Below are 26,730 nucleotides of genomic sequence, written 5' to 3'. Positions count from 1 at the left end.
GTGTAACAAACTTCAGTGAGGGTAGATGGATCGAGTTTGTCTTTGGGTTTCCTAATCTCCAGAGAAAGAACCGTCTCAATCTCAAACAGCTTCAGGCCGTCTTTGCTCGTCTCGGGTTTGAAACAGCAACCACCTGAAACCACATGCATTCAGTTGTGAGATAGGCTCCAGTAGTTATACACATAGATATAGATACAAGTGTTAAAATAGCATGAACGCTGAATGCTCGGTACCTGTGGCATTGCTAATTCCATGCAACATGTTATTCTTCACGTCTCCAAGAAGGATTGCATCCACAATGATGTTGGCGTTTATCAGCTTGGCAGCAACATCAACTGGCTTGGTCTGTGATCTATGGGCAGATGATCATGTTACGTGTTTCCCTCATCCCAGTAAAACATGAAAACACATCACAGGCAACATTGCAATTTCTCTCAATACTAACAATACTATAACTACTGACATGCTGTTACAGTAAATTTACCCATGATCCTGTCCATCTGTAAGACATATGATGCGAAGTCTGCAATCACTGAACTTCATCTTGACTTTTTCCAACTCAGACACTCCATGTTGCAGAGCATCGTAGAGGTTGGTGCCTCTCCTTGTTCGAAGACTGTCAATGTGATCCTAAATGTATCCCACAAATGTTATAGCAACGTTTTATTTTTCTCCCACTTGCTACCCGAGTACTGCAGTCGAATTCAGGTAACAGTGGGCACCTCACAAATACCAAAACACAATGGGCACCAAAACCAACTGGTCACAGGGAATACTTAAAAGCCCGGTTTCCACTACCATGGCTTCACACGATGTGAAGTCTTAAACCCAAACCACACCAGTTGCAACTCCTTGGGACAAAACCGTTTTAAGGTCAACCACACCAATGCAACTCTTGACCTTAAAACGGTTTTGTTCAAATATAATATCCATGCATTAGCCAGAGAAACAGTGTTACTTTATATCCATAATAATACATGTTTCCCTTAAAGAACCTGCTATATCCACATGTTCCACACAGATTTCATGTCTTTACTAAATAGTTCCTGCATCGATTTTAAATCATTGAATCGTATCGCCGTAATGAACCAATATCGTTCATGTATTGTATCGTCAACCATGTATCGTGATAAGTATCGTATTGCTGTTAAAATGTATCGTTACACCCCTAGTATCGGCCGATATGACCCTGCAAATACTCTGAGATCTGATATCGGTCATAATTTCAATATCGTGTGTCTCTAGTTATACTTGTATGTGTCTAAATCTATGTATTTACAGTGAAGAATACGTCTTCTCAGGATGTGCTTGATAAGGCTGACATTGCTATCCTGCGTTCCGCGGATCTGAAAATGTAACTGCGCAGTAACAGTTAGATTTTCAGATCCGCGGAATGCAGCGAATCAGGCTGGAACCCAGGCTATGACATTGCATGTTTATGAAGAAAATAGGATGTATGAAGTCAGTAATACGAGTAGCACATAATGTAAATTACCTTGAATTTTTCCAGAGTTTCTGTGAATGTGTGGAGGGTTTTCACTTGTGAGTAAAACTTCACAAGGCCGATCACATGATGGAAATCATAAGACATGGTCCGTGTGGCAAAGTTATAAAAGAGCACTTTTACAGCATCGATCTTCTTGATATCCACACTTCCATAACAGTTCTGATTCATAGAGTTGCTTGCATCCACAAGTACCTAATATGAATTGATGGAAAAAGAACATGGACAAAAAAACCCAATGAAACTAGATAAAGTGCCCTTCGGGGCACAGGTCTCCACCAGGGCAGGTCAGGTTGTGGCCTCCTGGTGGCGCTATAATAGGCCAATGTGAAAAGGGTGCCATTTCTCCTTACGCCTTGGATGGCAATTGGATGATTTGAGGCATTTTGTTCCAAAAATGTGTTTTGCAAAAATCCACCCTTTTCACAGGCCAATGTGAAAAGGGTGGGATTGATTCCTCAGACTAGTAGGAAAGTCTGTGAAAGATTTCACGTAAATTGCACGCTGCGTTCATGATTTGAGGCTTTTTGTTCAAAACGGGCCAATCCTGCAAACTTTGAAAGCCAATGTTAGCCAATTAGGATGGAATATGAAATATCGGACAGATCCGTCTTGAACACATCACTATAGAGATAGTGTGTAACGATTTGTGGGATTTTTGGACAGAATCTGAAGGAGTAAAATGTGTTTTTCAAATGTCGGCCTCCTGGTGGCACTAACAGGCCACCAGGAGGTTCCCTGTTGGCATCCAGGGAGTGTGCGTGCAAAATGTGGCACCGACCAGGTTAACGGTGCCGGAGATTAGCTGGTAACAGACGAACGGACGGACACACGGACGGAGTGCAAAACATACTCTCTCCCCATGCCTTCGGCCTGGTGGAGACAATTACTGTTTTATTATGAGGATAAAATGTGATAACCTGACTCCGCCAGATGGCGGCAGTAGTGAGTTACTCCTCCTGCTCCCATCTTGGCAGAGACGCCGTACTCCGATCAAATGCTGATCGGAGAGATAGAGGTGAGATCAACGCGAGAATGATGACGTATTGAAGCGCTGCCACAGCGCAAATGTAAACACAACTTAACAAGACTACAACTCCAAATTATTATGGCGATATCAGATTTTTGTCCCGCTGCTTCCGGTTCATCGTTTCTGCTTGAGAGACCAGATCAAGGTAGGAGGAGGGAACTTGTGAACTCAATACTGCCGCAATCTGGCGGAGTCAGGTTAAAAATGTCAAGCATGTATAACTAAAACTTGTAGCCATGTGATTCCCACATCCCCATCAAAAGAGACAACATCACAATTTTACTGTCACAACAAGACGCAACAAGAAATTAATCAGCAAAAGACATTGTAAACATTACCAGAATTGCCTCTTTTGGAGTCCTGCTTGTGACAATGGTATGGTCACCTCTGCTGTCTCCAGTTCTTTGTATAAAAATGTAAGAGAAAACAGTAACAAATTAAATTATATAAAAGATCTTGAGGGACATTTATCAAAACAAAAATATGGTCAAAAACATCAGCATTGCCTACGCAGAGCCCAAAGCAAACTCTGAAAGGCAGTCATACAATGGAATTTGAACATCTGACTTTGATCTTGATCACATGACTCCAAATCATTTGTACCCAGTTCTTTATTGTAGTTTCCCCATATACAGGTACGGTTTCCTATCCTATATTAAAATTGCCTATTGGGTCGGCCGGCCGGTGAACCACCATGAGGGCCCGTCACTATGACTCAGTTCCCACTGCAGCTACACCCAAATGTGACACCATGACATCAGACCCAAACAAACTGTCTCACTACAAAAAGAATAAAGGAATACTCACTTGGCTGCCAGCACGTTGACATCCACAGTTTTCTCTTTACCACTTAGACAACTAAACACTTTGATCATCTCAGGGGCTCCTTTGTCTTTACCCACATAAACGCCAAGTTCATCTACCAGGGAGGAAAAACGTGTTCAACAGACCCTTATGGCAAACAATCATTTATTGGGTTGGTTTCAAAGAGTACTCATAATGATTATTACATATGCACTATGCAGTATATACATATGCACTATGCAGTATATACATATGCCATTTGTATGCTGCTGATGATGTTTCCCTTAATGCTCTCATTTGTGTGTCCCTCTTCAAAGGTACCTTCACTAAGTAGAACAAGTCGTGGCCCATCCAGTCAAAGGTACCTTCACTAAGTAGAACAAGTCGTGGCCCATCCAGTCCGACATCCTTCAGAAGTAGTGGTGGAGTCACCATCAGATGAGGGAACGGTTTTATTCCTTCTGTCATACTGCCAAAGGTCTTCTCAATTTCAATCTGAAAGCTTCAATTCAACACCAATGGTTACTAGAAATGCAGTAAGTACACTGAATGCACACTTCATGGTCATGCAATACAATTAAAATATGTAGTCATCGCGCGCACGCACGCACGCACACACGCACACGCACACACACGCGCGCGCGCACACACAGACGCGCGCGCACACACACGCACGCGCACGCACACACGCACACGCACACGCACACACACACACACTTACTTTTGACCTGGCACATTGGCATGGTCAATCCAAAGATGGTATGTTCTGAAGTATGGAGGCACACTGAGTAAAATCTTCTCAATGTCCGTTGCTCTCCTCAGTGACGTCTCTCTCAAGTTATCACTGCAGTTTGGAAGTTTCTCTCCGTCTGAACACAAAATACAAATGCATTGAAATGAAACTTTAATACAGTAGCAATAGTTCATGACAAAATATGTACCTTAGTGAGAAAAGTTTTGGTTTTCAATGTAACTGTAAAGGATCCGTTAAGAGTTCTGCTTACATAATTACTGTATTGGTATTTTGTAAAGGCACATTCATATTTGGTTCCCTTTGTTGGGGCTGCACCCAAATGTCTAACTTCACGATGGCTAATTTCACACATCTGCTGTATTTTTCTTTTAAATTATTATATGATTACATAATTGCAATACTAGGTATTGGTCGATACCAGTTCATATCGGTATCAGAAATTAGGAGTTGGACAATATTGGGATATCGGCAAAAATGTGAATTTCGGACATCCCTATGCAAATTGCAATTTATGCATTTATTTTTAGCTCTGTATGCAGATTGTCATTTCAAGAATGTCTTGCATGATGTCTAGTATAAAATGTAGTGATTTACTATTCTAGTGAATATTTTGGCCATCCATCAAAAGCTGCAATGCCCGGTGTGGGTCCGACCGACGGACCAAGACCGGGCACTGCACTCCCTGCGGGGGTGTGGAACACGTGTGTCGAATTTAAAGTCGGTGGGGCGAACAGTTCTCGAGTTACGTACAGACAGACGTACAGACAGACAGACGTGGTGCATTTATAGATAGATTAATTTATCCCCAACATGTATTTTTAACACAAATATATGTTGGGCACGTGTAAGAGTTGCATTTACCTTGGATTTTCTGGAGGACATATGATCTTTCAAAGACACCTGGTACTCCAGGTACGTTGACTGGGTCACTGAAACGTACGCCTTCCTGTGATCTAAGATCCATTGGTGCGTAGTTCTCATGTTCTGATGTTTCTTTCTGCCAGAACAAGAGAGTATATAGATCTTACTTGGCATAAGATCACTGATACGAGTGTGCTCCAAATTCTGTCACGTTTATACATGTATGCTGGTGTTAATCATGGACGATGGTGTCTCTTTCTCTCGGTCAGTAGGCGATATGTGGAAGAGAAGAGAGAGACAATTTATAAACTTCAACAATGACTAAAGCCCAAACCACACCAATGGGTCGTCATGAAACTCCTTGCAACCAAACTGAGAAGAATAGAATAACATAGAATATAGAATAACAGTGTTATTCTGTGTTATTTTTATCAGACTCAGCAGCACTCAGCAGGTATTTCAACGCTCACCACCACAGGTGGAATCTTTACATACCTCTGATTCAGAGATAAGATAGGCCCAGCAGGACGTTGAATTCTCAAAGACATCAAGGTCCTCAATGATCTTGTCACCCCTTTTTTCTCCCAGTGCAGGCAAAAGTTCTCTAAAGAGTGTGTACAAGCCTTCAACAATGGCAATCTAAAGGAGAAAACATATTTCCCCAAAATTATGAATGCAAACTAAAGAACCACTGTAAAATAATGATGATTCCATTCAAGCAAAATTAGTCCTACTTGAAAAAGTAGAATGAATCATTAAATATTGCAAGACCATCTCATACGGTTTACCTTCTGAGTCCTGGAGACAACCTCATTCCTGCAGATCAACTGGTACAGACATTGAGCCAGAGGGTTGCATCCTGTGAGTCTTCGTATGTAAGCAACCACTTTCTTGAATCCTTCTCCAGAATCTCGCATTTTCTCGAATAAAAAAACAACATAAAAACATATGAAAAACATACATGTTGCATGTTTGCACGTTACTTAAAATATTAACTGTGTATTGAAACAGTTTGTAATAGATTACCCTAAAATATCTTTACTATTCAGGAATAGGCCTAGTTTTGTTTATCCTTTTTTCTTTTATTTTTTTAAGGAAGATGGATAAATGTACAGTATTATTTACAGCAAATTATTGTAAATGAGTATTTGATCAGGTTATGGTAAAGTCCACCCTACAGTGTAACAGTAGGGTCTTTTAGCAATTTAGCCCAGATGTAAATTCATACTACAGCTTTACTTTGCTACAAATTCTAATTAGTATTTCGCTAGGAAAGACTTGATGATAATGACAAAAACACATCAGGAGAGAAAGAAGAAAATGGCTATTTGAAAGGACAAAAACTATACAGTATATAGGCAAAATATGTAAGGGATAATGTCTGGCTAGATGGTCATTGTCGGGACTCAGATAATTCACAGACAGGGTGATTAACCACCGACGCAAAGCAAAGGTGGTTAATCACCCTGACATTATCCCGCGTGTTACACGACTACTTAATACACAAATTAATAAATTGACCCTAAACACAACAAAACGAGGTATTGCATCGATTGATAAATCAGAATCAAGCATTCAACCAAGGCATGTCATAAAATACGATATGTGTATAAGATAAAACTTACAATTGCATAAAGTGAGGAGAAGAACACACTCAGTCCTTTCTGTGTTTGCTGGACTGATGGCACAACATCATTGAAGAAGACTTCATTGGTCTCTGGAGTCTCTCCGCAAAATGTGGACAAAGTAAAGTACACCGTGGACTCCTCAGAGACACCACAACTTTGCAGTGTCTCTCCACTGGAATGTTCACCACTGAATAAAAGATAAGAGAAGGGGGGAAAAGTATATAGTAGTTAAGTAGTAGCCTAATTATAAAATCTGATTGGTTGATAGCCATGGTATAACAATTGTAAATTTCTATATCCTTCCACAGATAAAAAAAAAGTACAAACGTCACAAGGTATAAACCATAGTCAACAAGAATGGGACAAACATTTTTGCATTCAGTTTGCACATTCACAAAAATGTGAAATAAAACAAATATGCAGGCAGTCAACTTTCTGGTATAAAATATCCTTGTATAATTAAACTATTTATTTTCATGCTGCCATATTTGCTTTTAAATATACATATCTTTTTCTTCTGTTTTTACGAGTCATAGGATCTGGGTAGTCTTATATAATCACCTGTGTTTCCATTATACAGTAGGTAATGTGTAGGCATATTTATTGAATAATTTCCATGCCATTCCACTCCATTTTTGGCAATGATTTTAAATTACCTGTAATGGAGAACATGAGCTGGGATTCCACTTTCATTTGCAAGTTTGAGTCTCAAGCTGTTGATCGTGTCAGTTGCCAAGTCCACTTTGATCTCAAAGTTTCCCTATTAAGAAATGTGGTGAGTTAATAGCTGTTCACACTGTTCGTTACGATGTTCTGTGGCACCAAGCACGTTGGAGCCCACACACACGACAGAGAGAGAGAGAGAGAGAGAGAGAGAGAGAGAAAGAGAAAGAGAAAGAGAGAGAAAGAGAAAGAGAAAGAGAAAGAGAAAGAGAAAGAGAAAGAGAGAGAATATGGGAAAGGAGACAGTGCCGATGATGTTCTAATCTATGGCATCACACACTGGGTTTGTCTTTTCTACACGTTCAGATTTGCTGATTTACTTACTTAAGTATAAGTTCAGTATAAGTTGTTAAACAGTATAACATTTCGATTAGTCACATCATCACCATTAAATCGTTCAGCTCACCCTCAGCATCACTAGTCACATCATCACCATTAAATCGTTCAGCTCACCCTCAGCATCACTAGTCACATCATCACCATTAAATCGTTCAGCTCACCCTCAGCATCACTAGTCACATCATCACCATTAAATCGTTCAGCTCACCCTCAGCATCACTAGTCACATCATCACCATTAAATCGTTCAGCTCACCCTCAGCATCACGTGGCATCGAACAGTATCTTCTCCTTCCAAGACTTCAGGAGCTTCTTGCCTTTGCATTGCAGGGGATTGCTTTAGGTTATGCTTTGGTGTAAATATCGCATACAACTCTGCTCCATTTTCAATGTGTCTGTCTTTTAAGGTCCCTGTAGATTAGAAACGTTCATAAAAAGAAATTAGCACATAATGATGTTACTTATACATGTACTTGTCAATTATATTGTCTATAATATGACAATTATATTGTCTATTCACAGCTTTGGCCACATTTAACATAACCATATATGAGATACAGAGTTCTCCACGTGGGCATATTGGTCAGATCCACTCAGGTGGATTATACATGCCAAACTAGGCCACGGTATGATCCTTTAAAAATGTGTATTTATCAAAGTGAAGTTCTACTTCTCTTCTAGTTCACTTTGGCTCTTGCTTTCAAGAGGTCAGATATGCCCGACTAATCTTTGATTCTTACAAAAAAAGAAAAAAAAAGAATCATGAGCAATATTAAAGTTATTAAAATGTAAGGTCAAGACATTCTTACATGTGTTGAAGAAAGGGTCATCAGTCAATGGCATTCCATCAACTGTGTATAGGCAGACACCTTTTGAATTCCCAACGTTTTCAAGGAGGCAGATCCTTAACATCAGCTCTTCAACTGTGTTTTGTGCAGGGTCCATATCTAAGTAGAAATTAACATCAGTATAACCACAACTGACTTGAGGGCATTTTCACAACAAATATCTGTAACATCAATCACTCACAAACAGACATACAGTAATTATATTCTATTCTCTTACGGCCAAGTTAGAAAAAATCCTTTAAACTTAAAATACAGAATGGGTGGTGAAGAATATGAAAATGTTGTCCTTTTTTACCGAATGTGTTCCCAGATTGATCATTATTGCAGGGCGAAGAAATCAATTTAAAGAATAGAAATAAATAGGTCACGTTAAGTAACAGTAATATAATAGCTAGTTTAAGATAGGCTTCTGTAGATGCCATACTCACCCCCAATACGTTTTGGTTCAGGACAATGGGGGTATCTGTACTGGATGCAAAATGGCTCCATTGATTTTTGTACCATTTGCAATGGGTTCTCTGGGCCTCCGAATCTTCCAACCTCGTCTCTCATTTTAAAAAAACGATTCTTCTCCACTTGGGTAAAGCCTGGAAATATGTATTTAAAATGTAAAAGGCAATAATGGAGCAGTTAGAGTTCCTCTTCTACTTTCTATCTGATATGCTTTTGCTTAACCCAGACCGGAAAAGCACGTGTCATTTTAGATTTAATGCTAAAAAATAGAGATGTCCCGATACTGTATCGGTATCGGAAAAGTATTGGATCGGCCCTTATTTGGTCATATCGGTTCATATCGGTATCGGCAAATATGCCAGTCTAACCAGAGATCCAGCACAGGGGTAAGGGGTTGACACTATAGCAGGTAAATAAAATGTTGGGGCATGTGGAGTTTGCTTTGGAGTTGCCCAAACTGCAAGTGCACATTTGAGTGAGCTAGGAGTCTGCTATAAACACAAGATATATAGCTAGATAGCTATAAACACTATTCCCGGTCGGTGGACTTCAAAATAAGATATTTTTTTCTTTTTGTATTATAATAAATATTATTCTCTGGTATCGGTATTCGGTATCGGCTAACAGAAATGTTATAACATTGGCTATTTAATTAAAAAATAGCACATATACAAGCTTATGCACGGAAATTGAGAACCACTCATTTAGAAACCTGGGCACAGGTCTCCACCAGGAGGATAGGGGTGTGTGTGATGTTTTGCAAAATGTTTAGGAGTAATATAAAGATCTATAATTTTATCTCTGAGGATAGAATTATCTATGTAAATAAATGATAAAGGGCAAAAGAACAGCAAACTTCATCCATTCAAATGTATTAACTTGATTTTCCTTACTGGTACACAATACACATGGTCAGTTATGTGGCCCGCATGTAAGATTATTATTTAAGAGATTGGTTAAATAAAATTGGACCTGAAGCTATATAGGACACTTATGTGATTTCCCAAGCTCTTGTTTAGAACAGAGCTGAACTACAAACAGGCATATTCCAGGAAAATGAAACTTAACTTTGTGTTGAGAGGGGGAATGTCTGATCCTACTGTAGGATCTGCCAGGATGGAAGAATGATCATGCTTGTTTGTCAGTAATGTTGCAATTATATAAATTGATTCTTTTTAAATAAACCACGCGTGTGTGTTGTGCGCGTGTGTGTGTGTTGTGCACCCAAATTCTTTGTTCGACTAGGGCTAGGGCATGAGACTGCAGGACATAGGATGATAAACTTTTAGATTAGGCTATTATTATTAATTTCATATACAGTACATACACCTTTTAACTTAAGATGAACATTTATGTTTTGCACTGCAGTAAAAAGAAAATCCCACTATTTTCACAAGTTTCTGTTAAATTATTTCACTTCACTACCGTCATTGAAATTTATTTCACATGCATGTATAGGCCATTTATATCCAATAATCTTACCCATGCTGTTTAAATCTTCTTCTGTCACACTATCAATGAAATCTCGTTCATCTTTCACACCGAACTGAATGAATTGGTTGTAATAAGACTCCAGTCTGTGCCTTTCAAGTAGGTTGAATATTATGGTAGCCATCTGAAAAAAGGTAAATAATTCTGTTATCTTTGTGTAGCTGCCAGAGGGATAACAATAACCTTTATCATCTTTAATATTATAGTGTCATATATTAACAGAAATCGGTAAGTCAATGTAATCAAGAAACTCACCTTGCATCATGTGCTGCTCACAAAGTCTGACCATTTCAGTTTCTGTTTCCAAGTTTTATTAGGCAATAACTGGGTGTGGCTTGCTTAATTCAAACAAAACATATTATTTCAGGAACATTTTCAAAGTAAATCGTCACACTATCAACTGTACTAGACATAAATGGTAGTCAATGGAATAATAATTTGTAGAGTTTTACACAAAATCCTGGGAGGGGGGAATGGTGATAAAGGGCAAAAGAACAGCAATCCTCATCCATGCAAATGTATTAACTTGATTTTCCTCACTGGTACATCAATACACATGGTCAGTTATGTGGCCCGCATGTAAGATTATTATTTAAGACATTGGTTTAATAAAATTGGACCTGAAGCTTTTTGCTATAAGCTACAGTATATAGGACACTGGGTTATGTGATTTCTCAAGCTCTTGTTTAGAACAGGAAAGACTGGGTGGAGCTGCTGAACTACAAGCAGGCATATTCCAGGAAAATGAAACTTAACTTTGTGTTGAGAGGGGGAATGTCCAAGACTGAGCATAGGATCTGTTGAGAGGGGGAATGTCTGAGCCTACTGTAGGATCTGCCAGGATGGAAGAATGATCATGCTTGTTTTTCAGTAATGTTGCAATTATATAAATTGATTCTTTTTAAATAAACCATTTTCCAAGCAGCTTTTCTTATTGCACCCCCTTCCATCTGTCCAGTAACAAGTTCTTTCTAGATAGACCCATTGGCTATTGAAGGTGGTGTGTGGGTGTGTGTGTTGTGTGCGTGTGTGTGTGTTACTATACTTGAGATAATCTGAGTTCCCAGAAGTTTTATTTTATATTTGAGGACCAAAAGTCCTGAAAGTAAATTTCAGAAAAAGCCTTCACACTACTACCATCTGGTGGCTGAAAGTTTTTATAAGGTGCACAGTGCAATTGTAGCAATGTTTTATACTGTAAAGTACTTTTCTGTTTTCTCCTCATATAAATGCATCACTTGTGTTTTTGTGAGAAGATAAATGGTGAAATAGTAAAAGGGGAAAAAAATAAGAAAATAAGGTCCATTTTTGCATATTCTAGTCCTCTAGGATCAGTGCAACAAAAGGTTTTCAAATTAATATTGCTAAAGAAATAAATGTGGCTTGAAGAATAAAACTGTAGGCTAGACCTAAAGTCATAGATCAGACACTATTATCTTCAGCATAAAAATAGCATTGCTCAAATTACTGAGCACTGCTCCTGTAAAACTGGTTTAGGAAATAATTTCAGAATGACTGAGTCATGTATAATTTAAAATAAAACAATACTCTCTATATCAAAAAAGAAGAGTGCTTTAAACCTCTTAAAGCCCCATTTCCAATACAGCAAAAATAGCCGATCTAGAAGTTCACGAAGCAAAACAGGCCAGCAGCCTCAACCGTTCCTCCAAACTAGGGGATGAAAACACTGTCACATCATCACATTATGAGCTTATAGACTGGCTATTTTTGGAATTTAGAAAATGTCTACAAAAAATAATTGAATGAATACGTTTTTAATTTAAATTTAAATTGTCTGCCTATAACGATAAAATGGTTAAGGGGACATTGTTGAAAACAAATGGCATCTGAGCTCATACAGCACAAACAATAATGCAGATTGTCTTAACATTCTCCTTTGCTTTCAAAGAAGGCCTGCCAATTCAATCACAGGCACATCATGATGTCATCATGTCTGCTGGATTGTCGATTTATTTATTTTTTTACTCACGATCAGCGGGTTTAATATGCTGCACATGGTGCTGCTTCACATGCTCCTTCCTGAGACGGGTTCACCCCATGCCGAGTCTACTTGTGGCACGGCCTTGATTATGGGGGCATCTGCCAGCAAGCGCACTGCCCTCGGAGCACTCGTTCAATTAATGTTCTCCCTATGTGACCCAGCTGGTGTTTTCTACAACCTTCTGTGAACATTCATTTGATTCACCTCTTAGGGGAGGCTCTGATACGGATTTCTCTCTCCAGTCTCAATTTCCCGGCCGTTTCCATGTGGGGGCTTAAGAAGGCTTCTGATGTTTGGGTGTGTGGGGACTTTCAAGTCTGTAGAAAATGGGGAACAGCTTCAATTCACCGTTATTAATTCCAGTAGGTTTATGCGAGTTTACACAATTTCGCCGTGTTATGCATTTATTCTTTCTACTTTATGTTCGAACTTGTTCAGCTCAACTCCATCACGAGCAAAATCTCATTTGTATTCCTTGGTCAAAATGTAATTAAATAGGGGGCCCTGTTGTCCCTTGTGCATCTACTCAGGTGACCCAACCAATTTGGAATTCCATTCATAGATAGATGATTCACCATAGTTGATTGGTCGCCGTGATATGACTCATGATGACCAAGGTTTGGTGACTCAGTCTACAAATGTAATCCCTCTACACCACACTTCATATCTTATATAACACTTTTGCTTTTGTCAAATATACAAAACAAATGTAAAAATACCGAATGCATTAGTTATCATCACACAGCCAGCCATTGTTATGGTTCATTTATTTTCAATTACAGAGAAAAGGAGGAATTGCAGAGGAAAGAAATATAAAATCAGACTAGATAGATGATATAGTTTGTCAATCAAGAATGTCATTGAACATCTTCCTTTTCTTTGATTGGCCCGTCTGTAGTTCCTGCCACTGGGCTCGTCTGTTAACGAAGTGTGACAGGGCAAACTTTGCCCAGGTGTGGCGCGCAAACTGATCCGACCTCAACTGGGGTTCACATGCCACTGGAAATACAACAGACAGAGAGAGAGAAACAGACAGAGAGAGAGAGAAAAGGGAGTCAAGAATATAAATGAAAACTAAAAGAAAGTAAACATGGATTATGGCTTCACTTCAGTTGTAGAGGAGCATAGAGGAGTCATGCCTAACCCATTTAGGCCTTATGTCGAAATTCAAAACAATGTCTTCTAAATCATGACAATTTTCTGAAAAACCTCATGTTTTTCAGTATCATATATCATATAGTATCATATAGTAACCACTATATCAGTGCAGTGGTTCTCTCAATTTCAAAAAAATTATGTAATTTGCCACTGACCCCACATCTGAAAATATGTTATTCCAGGGACTCTGTGGCACACTATGAGCTTGTAGATCTGCTATTTTACAACAGCTAAAGTATAACATAATGCTTAAAACACCAAAAGGGGTTCCCGCCCTGAATGGGCTAAAGGCCCCTACACACAGTGCAAGATATTTGCTCCGATTATGCTGTCGGGGAGCTTTTTTGGCGCTCGCCGACAAAACGCCCAATTTGACACAAGATCGGGCTTTGATCGCCACGGTTTTGCTCGCTGATCGGGCTTTGATCGCCACGGTTTTGCTCGCTGTGTGTATAAAGGCTCCGCGAGAAGATTCGGCCGGCGATAAAAACTCTGGAACGTTTCTGAATATTTAGCCGGTTTGATATTCGGCTCTCTCGCCGACTGGACATTATACAGGCATGAACAGGGTTGCGACTGCACCCCGAGAAGGTCCGTAATGTATTAAATTACAGCCAATGAGAGCACAGGAAAGCTGCGCTCACAGACAAAGTCTGTCTGTAGACTCCTGTAGTGTGAAATACTTAACGATCTGACGATGAGTCCCCGTCGCTCCCCACGATGACTTTAAAAGTCCTACCATGTGTAGGCTCTAACGCCAGAGGAGAAAGCATTGAGAATCATACTGGATATGACACTCAAATACAATGAAACCCCAGTGGTATAAACAAACCAGTGATTCTCAACCTATGGACCCCCAGTTTGACATTAGGCCACGAATCCCCATTTTATTATATATTTTTTATTTTGTATTTGTCCATTCTGGACAGGAACCCCTTTTGGTGTTTTAACTAAGCATTATGTTATACTTTAGCTATTGAAAAATAGCAGATCTACAAGCTCATAGCGCGCCACTCGGTGGCGCGCTATGAGCTTGTAGGTCTGCTATTTTGGAAAAATCGTAAAAATGTGGCACATAATCTTTCAATATATCTTTTTTCAGAGCGAACGTTTTTTTTATTTTGACGTCAGGCCTAAATGGGTTAAATGACACCTTGGATTTGACTGGCTCATCAAGTTGAAGAGTTTTCACTTCATGGAATTGAACCTCCCACCCATTCCAAAATAACAAGTACTTTGTATAGTACTACGTTTCCAACAGGAGGAGAATGCACTGCATGGTTTAAATGGGTCACAAGATGCTGTAGTGTAGGTGCCCTTTAGAAGGACGGGGAGATATATATATAAAACTAAATCCAGGGGGTATTGTTTGATCCATATTCGCAGAACTGGTGCAGAAGACGACCATGGAAAAAAAACACATGGAGGCACCCGTGTCTTGCATTGCGGTGAAAAGATATTTTATGGTTGCCTCGCACAAAGAATACATTCATGAAATATATTTTCCCACAAAGAGTGCCATTGTGTTTTTTCTTTTTCCATGGTTGTCCGTACCACTTCTATCTAAAAAAAAAAGAGTCCCTGGATTTTATAAATATACTTAAGCAAATTTACGATTAAATGTGCTCATATTATGTGTAAGGACTCTAAGGAGATTATGCCCTAATATAAGGAACGGTACAGTACTCTTGTACAGTTGAACATGTTCTTGCGTGCACACTTTCTTTTCTTGTCAAAGTTAAAGATCCTTTTATGAATTGCTGCGTGTACATTTTCTGTATATGACAATGAAATATATACATGTGATGTGCATATAGGTGTGATGTATCTTGAACTAAGCGCACCCTGACAAAGCGAGCAGCAAAATGATTTGTTGCTCTGTCTCAAGCCTTCAGATAAATACAAGCCAAGTTCTATGGCATGTACTCGATCGCTCATCTACTGCATATCATCGTCATTGCAAGAAATTATAAATTCACTTCACACACAATTAAGGGCCTTGCAAACGGGGAGTGATAAAACGCGTCTATAGTTCATTTTCAATGAGACCTGCGTTTTTGCTCGGAGAAGTCGTGGTGCGACAACGCAAGCGTAATTACGTGAGCGCGGGGTCCCGTGAATTTGTTGCGCGCGTTCTCGTTACGTGCACACGCCCACGACTCACCAGACCTGGATTCTGTTTAGCTTTTTTTTTTTTACGCTTGCGTTGTTGCACCCCTCTTGAGCAGACCTGAAGGAGACCTGTGTTGATCCAGGCAACAACGCCTGCGTTCCTCGCTTCACGTTTGAAAGGCCCTTTAACCTGTCCTGAAACCAGCCACTCCTCCTCACAACTAACCCAGGAGGAGGAATAGAGCGTCGTGGTCCCGCCCCCTCGAGAGACCCGGAAAATAAATCCCCGTTCATTTTCCTCATAGAAAATTCAGAAAGTATTTATTTAAAGACGTTTACGCCGCGGACAAAGCCAACTCTTGTCGTGACAAATCATGACAACAAACACAATTTTGCGGGCTGAACAAATAATTAGAAAGAAGACTTTTTTTGTTGTTTTTCTTTGTAATTATTTGTTTGGTCCAAAATATTGTGTTTGTTGTCATGATTTGTCACGACAAGAGTTGGCTTTGTACGACGCTTATAAGGTCTTTAAATAAATACGTTTTGAAATGTCTATGGGGAAAATGCATTGGGAACTATTTCCTGGGCCTGGCGTCGTCATGAAAGGGGGCGGGACTACGACGCTCTATAGGCCCAATAGTGAAAGCAATATAGTTCAGGTAATTAGCCGTCGTACCTAGTTCCTGTGCGATGCTCTGCCTCTGACTGACCGAGGCACTGTTCCACACAGCCTCCAGGACCCGACTGCCCAGCCGAGAGCACGCCATCTGGACATACTGGCCCTGGGAGGACAGACGGACAGAGGGAGGAAATTGCCTGATGAGTCATGTAGAGTTAACAACCATCGAAGCCAACGGACATTTAGACACAAGAAAGTGGCCTTGAGCAGCACACTGCATTCATGTGTGATTAAAACAGTCACTGGCATGTCCCATAAAAAGAAAAAGGAAAAAAAAAAAGTTAATGAATTGTCAAAGGGATATATGAATATAGAAATTCTTACGTTTTTCATATCCTACAGTATTCATTGCCGTCAGGAGGGAACCACCTAACTCAATTTTTTAGGTTTTTGATTTTTTTGTTTTTGCATACATCAGTGCTACTGAACACCCTTTACTGGTAAAAATATTATACCAATGAAAAATAGTACAAAGCGTTTCGGACAAAACCTCTAACTCCATTGGACCCTCAAACTGTCTGCTAAAACAGCTAACTCCACCACCTCTGCATCCCCCTCTCAATAAAGTAATTGACAATAAATAAAGTCACAACACCAACTTCCCGACAGCAGAGATAGGTGGATATCTGGATAGCAGCCACGGGCCCGCACTACTACACTGTTTTAGGATAGCTAGTGATTTCATCCATACCGTTCTTGTATACTATTCGAATTCCATTCGGTTCCTCTTGTTCGTCTCCAGTGTTGTTTTTGACAGCAAATTTAGATTTTAGTTTTAGTCATAGTCTTTTGGATACTTTATTTAGTTTTAGTCACATTTTATTCACCTGGAATGTTTTAGTGTTAGTCTAGTTTTAGTTGACTAAATCTACAGTTGATTTAGTCGACTAAAATGTATTTTGGCGGGCCTTGATGCCGTCGTAATGGCAGATTTTAGAAAATAGCCGATCTACAAGCTCACAACGCGTCGCAGTAGATCAGCTATTTTCAGCATGCAACCAAGTGTAAAAAAAAAAACAACGTCGACTTATACTGGATCTCGTGTCCACTAGTCCCTTCCAAATATTTTAGTCTAGTTTTTATTTGACAAAATTGTCAATATTTTCATCATAGCTTAGTTTTTATTTAGTTTCCATTTAGTTTTTGTTAGTAAAACAATGTAGTCGACGAACATCTTTCGTCATAGTGTTAGTCGACGAAATCAACACTGCGTGTTGGTCTCACCTCAAGTCTCCTCAGTATCTTGCCCCTGCCCTTGGTCTCACCTCAAGTCTCCTCAGTATCTTGCCCCTGCCCTTGTCGCTGGACGTAGTGATGAGAACCTGGAGCACGTGGCTGCCCGCTGAGTTGGCGGCCAGGGTCAGGAGGTCGGCCGGGGTCAGGGAACGCAGGCTGTTGAGCAGGAGCGAGCGCTCCTTGAATTTGGCCAACGCTTGGACCAGACATGAGCCATGGTAGCATATGGATTTCAGAGGGACCTAAGGATGAACAATATACAAGACAGTTACAATTTAAGCATTTAGCAGGCGCTCTTAATGCAGAGTGACTTGCAGTAAGCAAGAACATCACATGTTAATACATCAAATACATAGAAATAGTCATCAAGGATCATAAGCAATCTAAGAACCTATCTGTCCAACAGTAGAATATATACAATGAACCTATGAGTATACACTATAGAGTGCTATGTCTAGATAAAATGCTATTTAAAATGACATAAGTTTAGCCTTTGCACACGCCTGTAAGGTCGCCGAGGCTGGTGCAAGTGCTACGGCAAGTGCCATATGCTGAGATGGAGTTGCCGCCTATTGGGTGGGTCTCAGGCTTAGTTCAAGATTTGGAAAACAAAACGACCACTGATTTTGCAATCTGTTGTTCTTCAAAGGTTTAAGTGGTTAAAAATCATGGTTTGAACATGGCCAAATCAAAACATGGTTTATCAGTTTGCCCAAGGAGTAGATGGACATAATAGGTGTGTGACTTACCTCTGTCTGAATGCCGCCCTCTTCTGTGTCAGAGTGGTAATACACCTCGTAGGTGAGCAGGGACATGAAGAGAGGGAGGCAGCTGGTATGTCGGCTGCCAGGCTCCGCACAGTGGAAGGCCTGGGATGGAAGGGGTAAATAATATGCTAGTTTTACTACTACTACTACTACAACTCATTTGATTATTTACTCACAGTCAATGTACTGTACAAGCTACGGCGGAATGCACGGGTGGAGAAAGTGGTGCTTGCTTACGTCGAGAAGGCACTGCATCATCTCGGCCTGTTTCTCCCCGTTTTCAGCGCAGCCCTCCGCCAGCTGGACGACCACACCCATGTGACCTGCTGCCAAGATGGCCTCTATGCCCTGGACGAGCTCATCGAACACCCTCGAGAACTACATGAAGGAGGAGGGGGGAACAAAAGAGGGAATAATTAGGGAGTGGAATAATGAATGTAATGCAGTGATGTTTACACTGAATGTTACGTTTAAAGGATTCATCAGATTCAATTATTATCTCTTCTTCTTCTCATCAATATACGCATAATATCCCAAAATGGGTGAAGATTTAACCTGTATAGGGGCGTATATTTTCTGTTCACTTTTCAAAATATATTACCTTCCAAAGCTGTGAGCACAAATAATCTGACGCACGTGGTACCAGTTGTAACACTTTACTTGATGTAAAGGAAAAATTACAGGTTGTACAAAATGTCTTAGTAAGGTTACATGGTGGGGATAACATGTGGTAGAAAAACATGTGCTCTCTCTACTTCACTTCACAGCTTCTGACAAACTAAAACAGGACAGGAGGGTAACATCTGAACAGGAGAAATGTCCAACACAATGTGTGCCAAGCTCGTAGGATCATCCCCAAGAAGCTGCCATTGTTGCCAGAGGTAACAGAAGTACTAAGTGAAGAGTCTGAATACTTATGTAGGTAAATGTAATATTTCACTTTTATATAAACGTTAAAAAAAAAGAAAACATTGTGCGTAGATTGACGAGGGAAAAAATGAATTGTATCCAATTCAACCACTGAAGTAGTAGTAGTATATATTTTGTCGTACGGCGAATAGCAAAAATAGCTGATCTACAAGTGCACAACACGTTGCATTGCAATTCATTGTGAGCTTGTAGATCGGCTCTTTTTGTTCCGATAATGACATGCTAAAACTAGGGGCATCAGTGTTAACTACTCTTTCTGTGGCCCACTTGGGGTCTGAATTTAGCAGTGTGAAAAACTTGGAAGGGTCTGAAAACTCTCTGTATATTATATTTAGGACCTGCGGCAAAGGAGGCTGAAAAACAGCCAAAAGGATGAGAATAAAATAATAAAAATAATAAAAGAGTCCACACACCAATTCCTGCTCCCAGACATTTTTTACTTCAAGTGGCAACGTTTTCGAGCCAAAGCCGAGGAGGTCTGGATGAGGCCTGAAGAAGTGCTTCGGCTCGAAACTTTACAACTTCAAGTAGAAGATATGTCTGGGAGCAGAAGTTGGTGTGCAGAGTCAGACTCTTAATATCTAATAAATGTCAATTTGGGGGTCCTTGACATGAAAAAGTTTGGGAACCACCGATTCAGGACCTTACCATTATATACTTGGCCGAGGCCGCGATAAACCTCTGTATGGTGAAGTTGGCGATGGGATGGAGTGCCAGGTTGACCAGCTGGCCCTTGAGGTGGTTCTTGTAGAGGTCACGGAGAAGGGCCTTGTGGGCCAGCTGGAGGAGCACCTCGATGAGGCGACTGGCCGCCTGGTCTTTCAGAAACACCAGGAGAGGACTAATGGTTTGAGAAAGAAAAGGGAGACAAAATAAGGTGCGGTATTAGGGGGGGTCACACATTATTACATAATAATGGTCTAATCGCAGCTATTTGAGATAGTCGCAATTATTTTTGTCATAATCGTTTCCATGTTGACAGATGTTCATACATTTAAAAAAAAGCAGAAATAGCATCTATTTCGGCTTTTTTTTTTTTAAGTATGCAATGTATAAAAATGCCAGTAATTTCTTAGAATATTTCAGATATTTGTCGTATCTGCCCTGCGCACCTTTTTATTGCGAAGCCTAAAAGGCAACTACAAATGTTACAATTTCCAATATGCCAAAAATACAATTAAATCGTTAATCGCAATTATTTGTGTGACAATTAATCGTCAACTTAAATGTGTAATGGTGACAGCTCTATACAGTATATATATATATATATATATATATATATATATATAAATATATATTTCGGGACAGGTCATTTATTGAGAATCAGGTTTGCCCTGACCTAACTCCAGGGGCAGCGCTGCGAGTGGTCAAGTACTCGATGACAGCTGTGAGGATCTTCTTGCAGAGTTTGGGTCGTTTTCTGTGACACACAGTCAACATGGTCTGGAAAACGGCACTGGCAGCTGCATCTGTCACACTCACTGAAAAACAGATGTTTACAAGAAAATGATGCTTTCATTGCCGTTTGTTTTTTTCTTTCTTTCTTTTTCTTAGTTTTCACAGCAGATAGTTACTTAAGTGGTTCAATATAGATAATACTTTTTTTATTTTCAATGAATAGCAAACGAAATAGCAAAAAAAGCAAAAAAAGTTCACAACATGTTGTGATACAACATGTAAGCTTAGTTGGAATTCATATATTTTTGCTATTGTTTTGTCCGATGACGTATACACGGTATACACAGCGGTTGAGTCAAAGGTTTAATGGCAAAGATTAGATTAAAACAGTTTCCTACAAATGTTCTCATTAGGGTGGATATTTGTAACCTAACTCCGCCAGCTGGTGGCAGCAGTGAGTTCCTCCTCCTGCTCCCATCTGGTCCCTCTCGGGCAGAGACTCCGAGCCATTTCTGACCGGAGAGATATGCGGCCGCTAGAGGCGGGATCAACGCGATACTGATGACGTATTGAAGCGCTGCCACAGTGCAAATGTAAACATAAACACAACCTAACAAGACTACAACTCGAAATTATTATGGAGATATCATTTTTGTCCCGCTGCTTCCGGTTTATCGTTTCTGCTTGAGAGAGCCCAGATCCAGGCAGGAGGAGGGAACTTGTGAACTCAATACTGCCGCAATCTGGTAGAGTCAGGTTAGGACATTTGTCAAGCCAGTTAATTTTCAATGGGGTATTCTATAGACTCATCTTTGCTATAGGATGGGGTTTAATGTGTTGTTGTTGGTTGATTAAGAAGACAAACTCACCATTGACATTGTTCATCATAGACTCAGTCAGACTTTTCAGCTCATACCAAAATGACGTGGGGACCTCAAAGTCTGTCATTTGAGGGACAGCACTCCAGTGTTTTGAACCTGGTAAAAGGTGGCGAGAACAAATAAATGGTAAATGGTGCATTTATATAGCGCTTTTATCCAAAGCGCGTCATTCACACACCGATGGCAGAGGAAACCATGCAAGGCACCAACCTGCACATCAGGAGCAATTAGGGGTTCAGTGTCTTGCTCAAGGACATTTCGACCCCAACTCTGGGGTAGCCCGGAATCGAACTGTGAAGTGTGAACCTTGTGGTTCCCATCCGTCTGTTCTACCGGCCACTCTACCCCTGAGCAAGTGCAGAATAGAGATCCGTCTCTACAACAGATTTACTATTTTAACACATTATGTGCCCTTTCATTCTTTCAAAATGGCGACCCAGGGTGCCCACTTTTAAACATTTTGGAGGGGGAAAAAAAGTCTTGTGTTAAGTAGTAAGTAAAGTTTGTGTGTGTCTGGCTGTCTTTCTGCCCTTCCTTACCTGGAGGAGGGCATTGTGTTCTGGGTGGTCCCAGGCAGCCTGCCAGCACATGCAGAAGAGTGCGGACCACGTGCGTGCCGTGCATGTCTTTGATGAACTCTTCGGTGTTATCTCTCACCACCTGACTTAAAGATAACACCTGAGCCTCCAGGATCCCACAGTCGTCCTCCTCTTCTGTGATATCTGACGACTCCTTCTTAGGCGAGTCTAAGGTGCGCAGAGAAAAGAGAGAATGGTCCTCACCTCATACATGCAAAATTAAAGATTCTTTAGTTTTGTGGTCAAGCAAATAGGATATGTATATGCAGTATAACTAGCATATTGTTGCTCTTGTCAATACTTTCCATTGGTTAAATTATTATATTTATTATATATTTATTTACTTTTATCTTTTCAAAATGGTAAAAGAAAAAGAAAAAATATCAACACAAAAATAGTCGATGGACAGTTTTTTCCCCGCAGAATTCGACGATGTAGGGCAGGCCATTAATGTACAAGTAAATTTAAATATAGAGAGACAAGGTTTATAGGGTTGTCCCGATCCGATCACGTGATCCGGAAATCAGGGCCCATCACGCCATTTTCAAATGACCGGGAGCAAAATAAACGTGGTCGGGACATCCCTAGTATCAATATTATATCCATATCCTGATATTGTCTGTGATTTTGAATATTGTACTATCGTGATATAGCATAAGTGTTCTATAAAAATAACAATATCGGATCGTGAAAAATCGGCATCGGCAGATACTCAAAATCAAATGATCGGATCGGGATCAAAATAAAAAACGTGATCGGTACATCCGTAAAGGTTTGTCCACCACCGAGCCATCTGTCTGAGCGTATAGTTCAGTCTAAAGGCTCATTCATAGTCTGGATTTTCGGTGGCGAGGTGACCACCGTTCCGGTGGTGAGGTTGGGCTGGGGCGGTGGTTTGCTCTTCACCGTTGCTCGTGACGTCATGTTGTAGTTCGGTGGTCACTTCACCACCGAAAATCCAGACTATGAATAACGCTTTACCTGTCCACCACCGAGCCATCTGTCTGAGGGTATAGTTCAGTCTTACCTGTACACCACCGAGCCATCTGTCTGAGCGCGCTCTCCACAACGTGACCTCCACATCGGTCACACGACACCGTCTTGAACTCTGAACCCGAGGCTCCACCCAGCCAGGCCAGAACCTCCCCGACCTGTTTGGGGCTGGCCAATGGGAGCAGCCGCTGAAGAGTGACGCTGCCCGTTCTGTCCATGGCTACCATCGCCGCTTGACCTTTCACCTCCGTGAGCACGTTCTCCACGAACATCACTGCATAAGGAAATATTAAGAACACATTTTACAGTCAGATCCGAAACACAAAAAACTATTGAGGTGATCAGACGTCTCAGATGCCCAGAGAGTCAGACTGCCCACTCTTCCTGTATCCCGTTGAGAGTATAATAGGCCTTCTCTCTCACCTCTCTCCTCGTCCTCTTCGAAGGCTTCAGCGAGTCGTTCTCCAACCCTGCGGAAGTATCCCACACTGGGGGCGTCCAGGTGCTTCTTAGCTCCATCATCACCTCCTTCATGCTCGTCATGATGTCCTTTCTTCGTTCTGCTCTCTGCTCCTTGATTGAATGATTGATTGATTGAAAATGTTATTAACAGATTGCAGAATGAGTACAGTCAATTGACCTGTACCTTCCGTACAGGTCAATACTAAAACTGCTACGAGGATGAAACCAGAGAAAGCACTAAGACTTGTGGAGGGTCCTCCATTTTCAATTCATCAGAACATGTAACAACGTAAGAATATACACTTCTATCATGCAAAATAAAAGTAACAGTCGTCACCTTCTTCTTGAACACCGGCGGGGCCTTTCCTCTTTGTTCCTCCTTCTTTCTTCTGTGGCTTATTCTTCGTCTCCACTTTCTCCAGCATGGCAGCAGCAGACTGTTGACCTGGTGATACTTTTCAGATTGACCTTCAGTCGGGAATAAACACAAGCATTCGCAAACTGTGATGTCAGGCAACACTGTCTGCAACTAATGTCGGGCTTTCCACCTCGGAGGAAAGCCTGGTCTGTGTGAACCGGTCTGGAGCGGATGGTAAAATACGTTGTAGTCAATGATTTGTAGTCATCTGGCAGGAAACCACGAGGCGGAAGTACCCAAAATAAGTCCCAGCAGTTTTAAGAACATGTTTCAGGCAAGTAAACGAGGTACACAACCATTTCACCAGAGCCAGTATTGCAGATGTGGTGCTCCCTGCTTTTAAAAGTAAAGTGGGCAAAGGCTCATTAATTTATATAGGAGCCACACAGTGGAACAGCCTGGAAACCAGTGTTAAACTGACCTCCAATTTGAGGACATTTAAACAGAAGACTAAACAATGGCTCCTGGAAAAGGTTCCCCTATAAAGGGTCATCTTACTTAGAGGGATGGATAGGGTCGTACTTGTTGTGTTGTGTATGTAATGTATATGTACTGTTATGTATTTGTGATGTATTTTAAAGTATTGTTCCGTTCAGTGTGAGAGGAAAGTCTTTGGACTTTTCTGTGTAATCCTTGAATCGCTGATTATAATGTTGTATTATGATTGCTTTTCTAAATAAATCAAATCAAATGTAATTTACCTACACAATAAAATTAATAATTAATAACAACATAGGTATACAGACGCTAAATAGTCTGGAGTGTACACTCACATAAAAATCAGCAAAACTACGCTGCATCAATGATTGTATTGGGTAGGCCCTAAAATTATGATCGCAGGAAGTATTTTGGGTACTTGTGGTTTCCTGCCAGATGACTACAAATCATTGACTGCAACATGACGAAAGTTACCATCCGCTCCCGACCGGATCATAAACCCGAAATGGAATGCTGCCCAGGCTAGTCTGCAACAGAATCCCAGAACCCCTCTTTTAGCCTTTAATTTACAACAGTGGTTCTCAAACAGTGGGCCGGGGACCACTAGTGGTCCTTAAGGGATCCAGGTGGTTCCCAGCTAAATGATGGACAGTTGGTTACCAAATGGACAGTTGGACACCTTATCCATCTTAAATCTTTAACTCTTGAGAGTGTAAAATGAAACCAAATTTGGTTTCTCTCAAGAGTAAAATGATTCTTAAACATCTGCATTACTTAATAATTTACAAGAGGTCTACACAATTAAGAGCATGTAAAACAATTATTTTGATAAATGTTTTCCTGTTATCTCTCCTAATGCCTCCACATAAATACAGCATGGAATTTTGTGGACACTGGACACACAATCCAACGACGTTTTTGAGGCTAAATCTCATCATAAGGTGGTCCGTGGCTCAGATGCAGAATACATAATTGACCTTGATGTGAAAAGGGTTGAAAAGCACTGTTTAACAAGAACATGCGCATGCATGGGGCTTTATATGTTGCTAAAGCTATAGCTAAGCTAATCGCCAACGTTTTTAAGTTTTCAGCAGTGACCAAATAACAACAAAACTATTAACAGCATGAACATTTAACACTGTAACGAGTGGGAACTTGCTAGTTATCATTTATAGTTTAAGTTAACACTAGCGGTTTGTAGCGGCAATAAATAATAAACCACACACTCAAGAAAATGTATTCTACTCTTACCATAAAAAATAATACTGCTAACATGTGTAGAACGCTGCTGTGGTGGAGTTGTGACGCGTAATGATGACGTACGAGTGTTGCCAGATTTTGCGACAAAGATAAGCGACCAGTATCAATTTAAATCTAATATCCATTAATTTATCCATCAGCTGTTTACTGGTATTTTCCGAAGAACCTTGGGGATTTATATAGATATTATGCATACGGTATATGTAACCCGCAACTGCCAATATTTACATACAAGCAACTTTGGAGAAAAACAAGCCCAAAGTCGCTTATAATAAGATGACATGGCAACATTGTGACGTACCATTTGTGCGTCTGGTGCTCTGCTGGGACCATCCATCCGTTGCGTTGTCTTTGTCTTGTGTGTGTTTCACTGTTTTTGTGAAATTAACAGTCGTGGGAAAACTGTACTCCTCACATCTACTGTACGTAGTTGTTATAGTTGTTTCCACACCTCCTCCTCCTCCAGGAGATCAATCGTTTCCGATCATCTCTACTCTAACTGTCTGTGAACGGTGGACCCTCCTAGACTTCAGGTTCCAATCATCTCCAACTGTCTGAGGACCCTCCTAGACTTCAGGTGAAGATGAGCTCTCCTCAGTGTCCCAACCCCACTGCTGGAACATTATATGAACCCATCATACATCACCATGAATACCTCAGTAAGTTACTACTATCCTTTGTCTTTTTTGAGGGGGTGCAACCACTCCTATAGACAGCTATGTGTGTGGCTGCGGTCTGTCCCTGGCTGTGTCCGAGTGTGTGGCTGGGTCTGTCCCTGGCAGTGTCCGAGCACGAAAATAGCGTTATAGCGTTTGTTCACCGCCAAGTTTGAACAGCCTAACACACAGACACACACAGGCCAGGGCGGAGGGCTAGTACAGTACAGTACAGTACAAGTACAGTACAGCACCACTCATGTCAGACAGGTCTTGTTTTTCAGCTTATATCCTTATTCTGGTTTTGCTGAATGCTTTATTTCCA

General features: G+C 40.7%; 1 protein-coding gene and 1 long non-coding RNA gene across 4 annotated transcripts; both read right to left on the bottom strand.

Annotated features, from left to right (window-relative positions):
* Window positions 1–4,101: 4,101 nt before the first annotated feature.
* LOC306931127 lies at window positions 4,102–5,577 on the bottom strand. Its single transcript, XR_013790976.1, has 3 exons — window positions 5,449–5,577; window positions 4,954–5,089; window positions 4,102–4,207 (listed from the first exon to the last, which is right to left on the bottom strand). It is a non-coding gene; the product is annotated as an uncharacterized lncRNA (long non-coding RNA).
* Window positions 5,578–13,176: 7,599 nt separating this feature from the next.
* nop9 (NOP9 nucleolar protein) lies at window positions 13,177–26,378 on the bottom strand. Of its 3 annotated transcripts, none has more exons than XM_079512260.1 (13): window positions 26,051–26,378; window positions 23,971–24,101; window positions 23,595–23,744; window positions 23,206–23,445; window positions 22,140–22,346; window positions 21,589–21,696; window positions 20,661–20,802; window positions 19,970–20,162; window positions 18,629–18,769; window positions 18,374–18,493; window positions 17,654–17,866; window positions 16,386–16,491; window positions 13,177–13,435 (listed from the first exon to the last, which is right to left on the bottom strand). In XM_079512260.1, the coding sequence occupies exons 2-13, from the start codon at window positions 24,056–24,058 to the stop codon at window positions 13,281–13,283; spliced, it is 1,863 nt and encodes a 620-aa protein (XP_079368386.1). In that variant the 5' UTR covers window positions 24,059–24,101; window positions 26,051–26,378; the 3' UTR covers window positions 13,177–13,280. The 3 variants fall into 3 exon arrangements, with proteins under 3 accessions (XP_079368386.1, XP_079368385.1, XP_079368387.1); XM_079512259.1 differs by lacking the exon at window positions 26,051–26,378 and adding an exon at window positions 25,741–25,823; XM_079512261.1 differs by lacking the exon at window positions 26,051–26,378 and adding an exon at window positions 25,741–25,823 and having other exon boundaries at window positions 23,595–23,738.
* Window positions 26,379–26,730: the final 352 nt, after the last annotated feature.

Source organism: Electrona antarctica, assembly GCF_951216825.1.
Source record: "Electrona antarctica genome assembly, chromosome: 1".
NCBI classification, from domain to species: domain Eukaryota; kingdom Metazoa; phylum Chordata; class Actinopteri; order Myctophiformes; family Myctophidae; genus Electrona; species Electrona antarctica.
The sequence above is the reverse complement of the archived record's forward strand: the minus strand, read 5'-3'. Positions and strand labels throughout refer to the sequence as shown.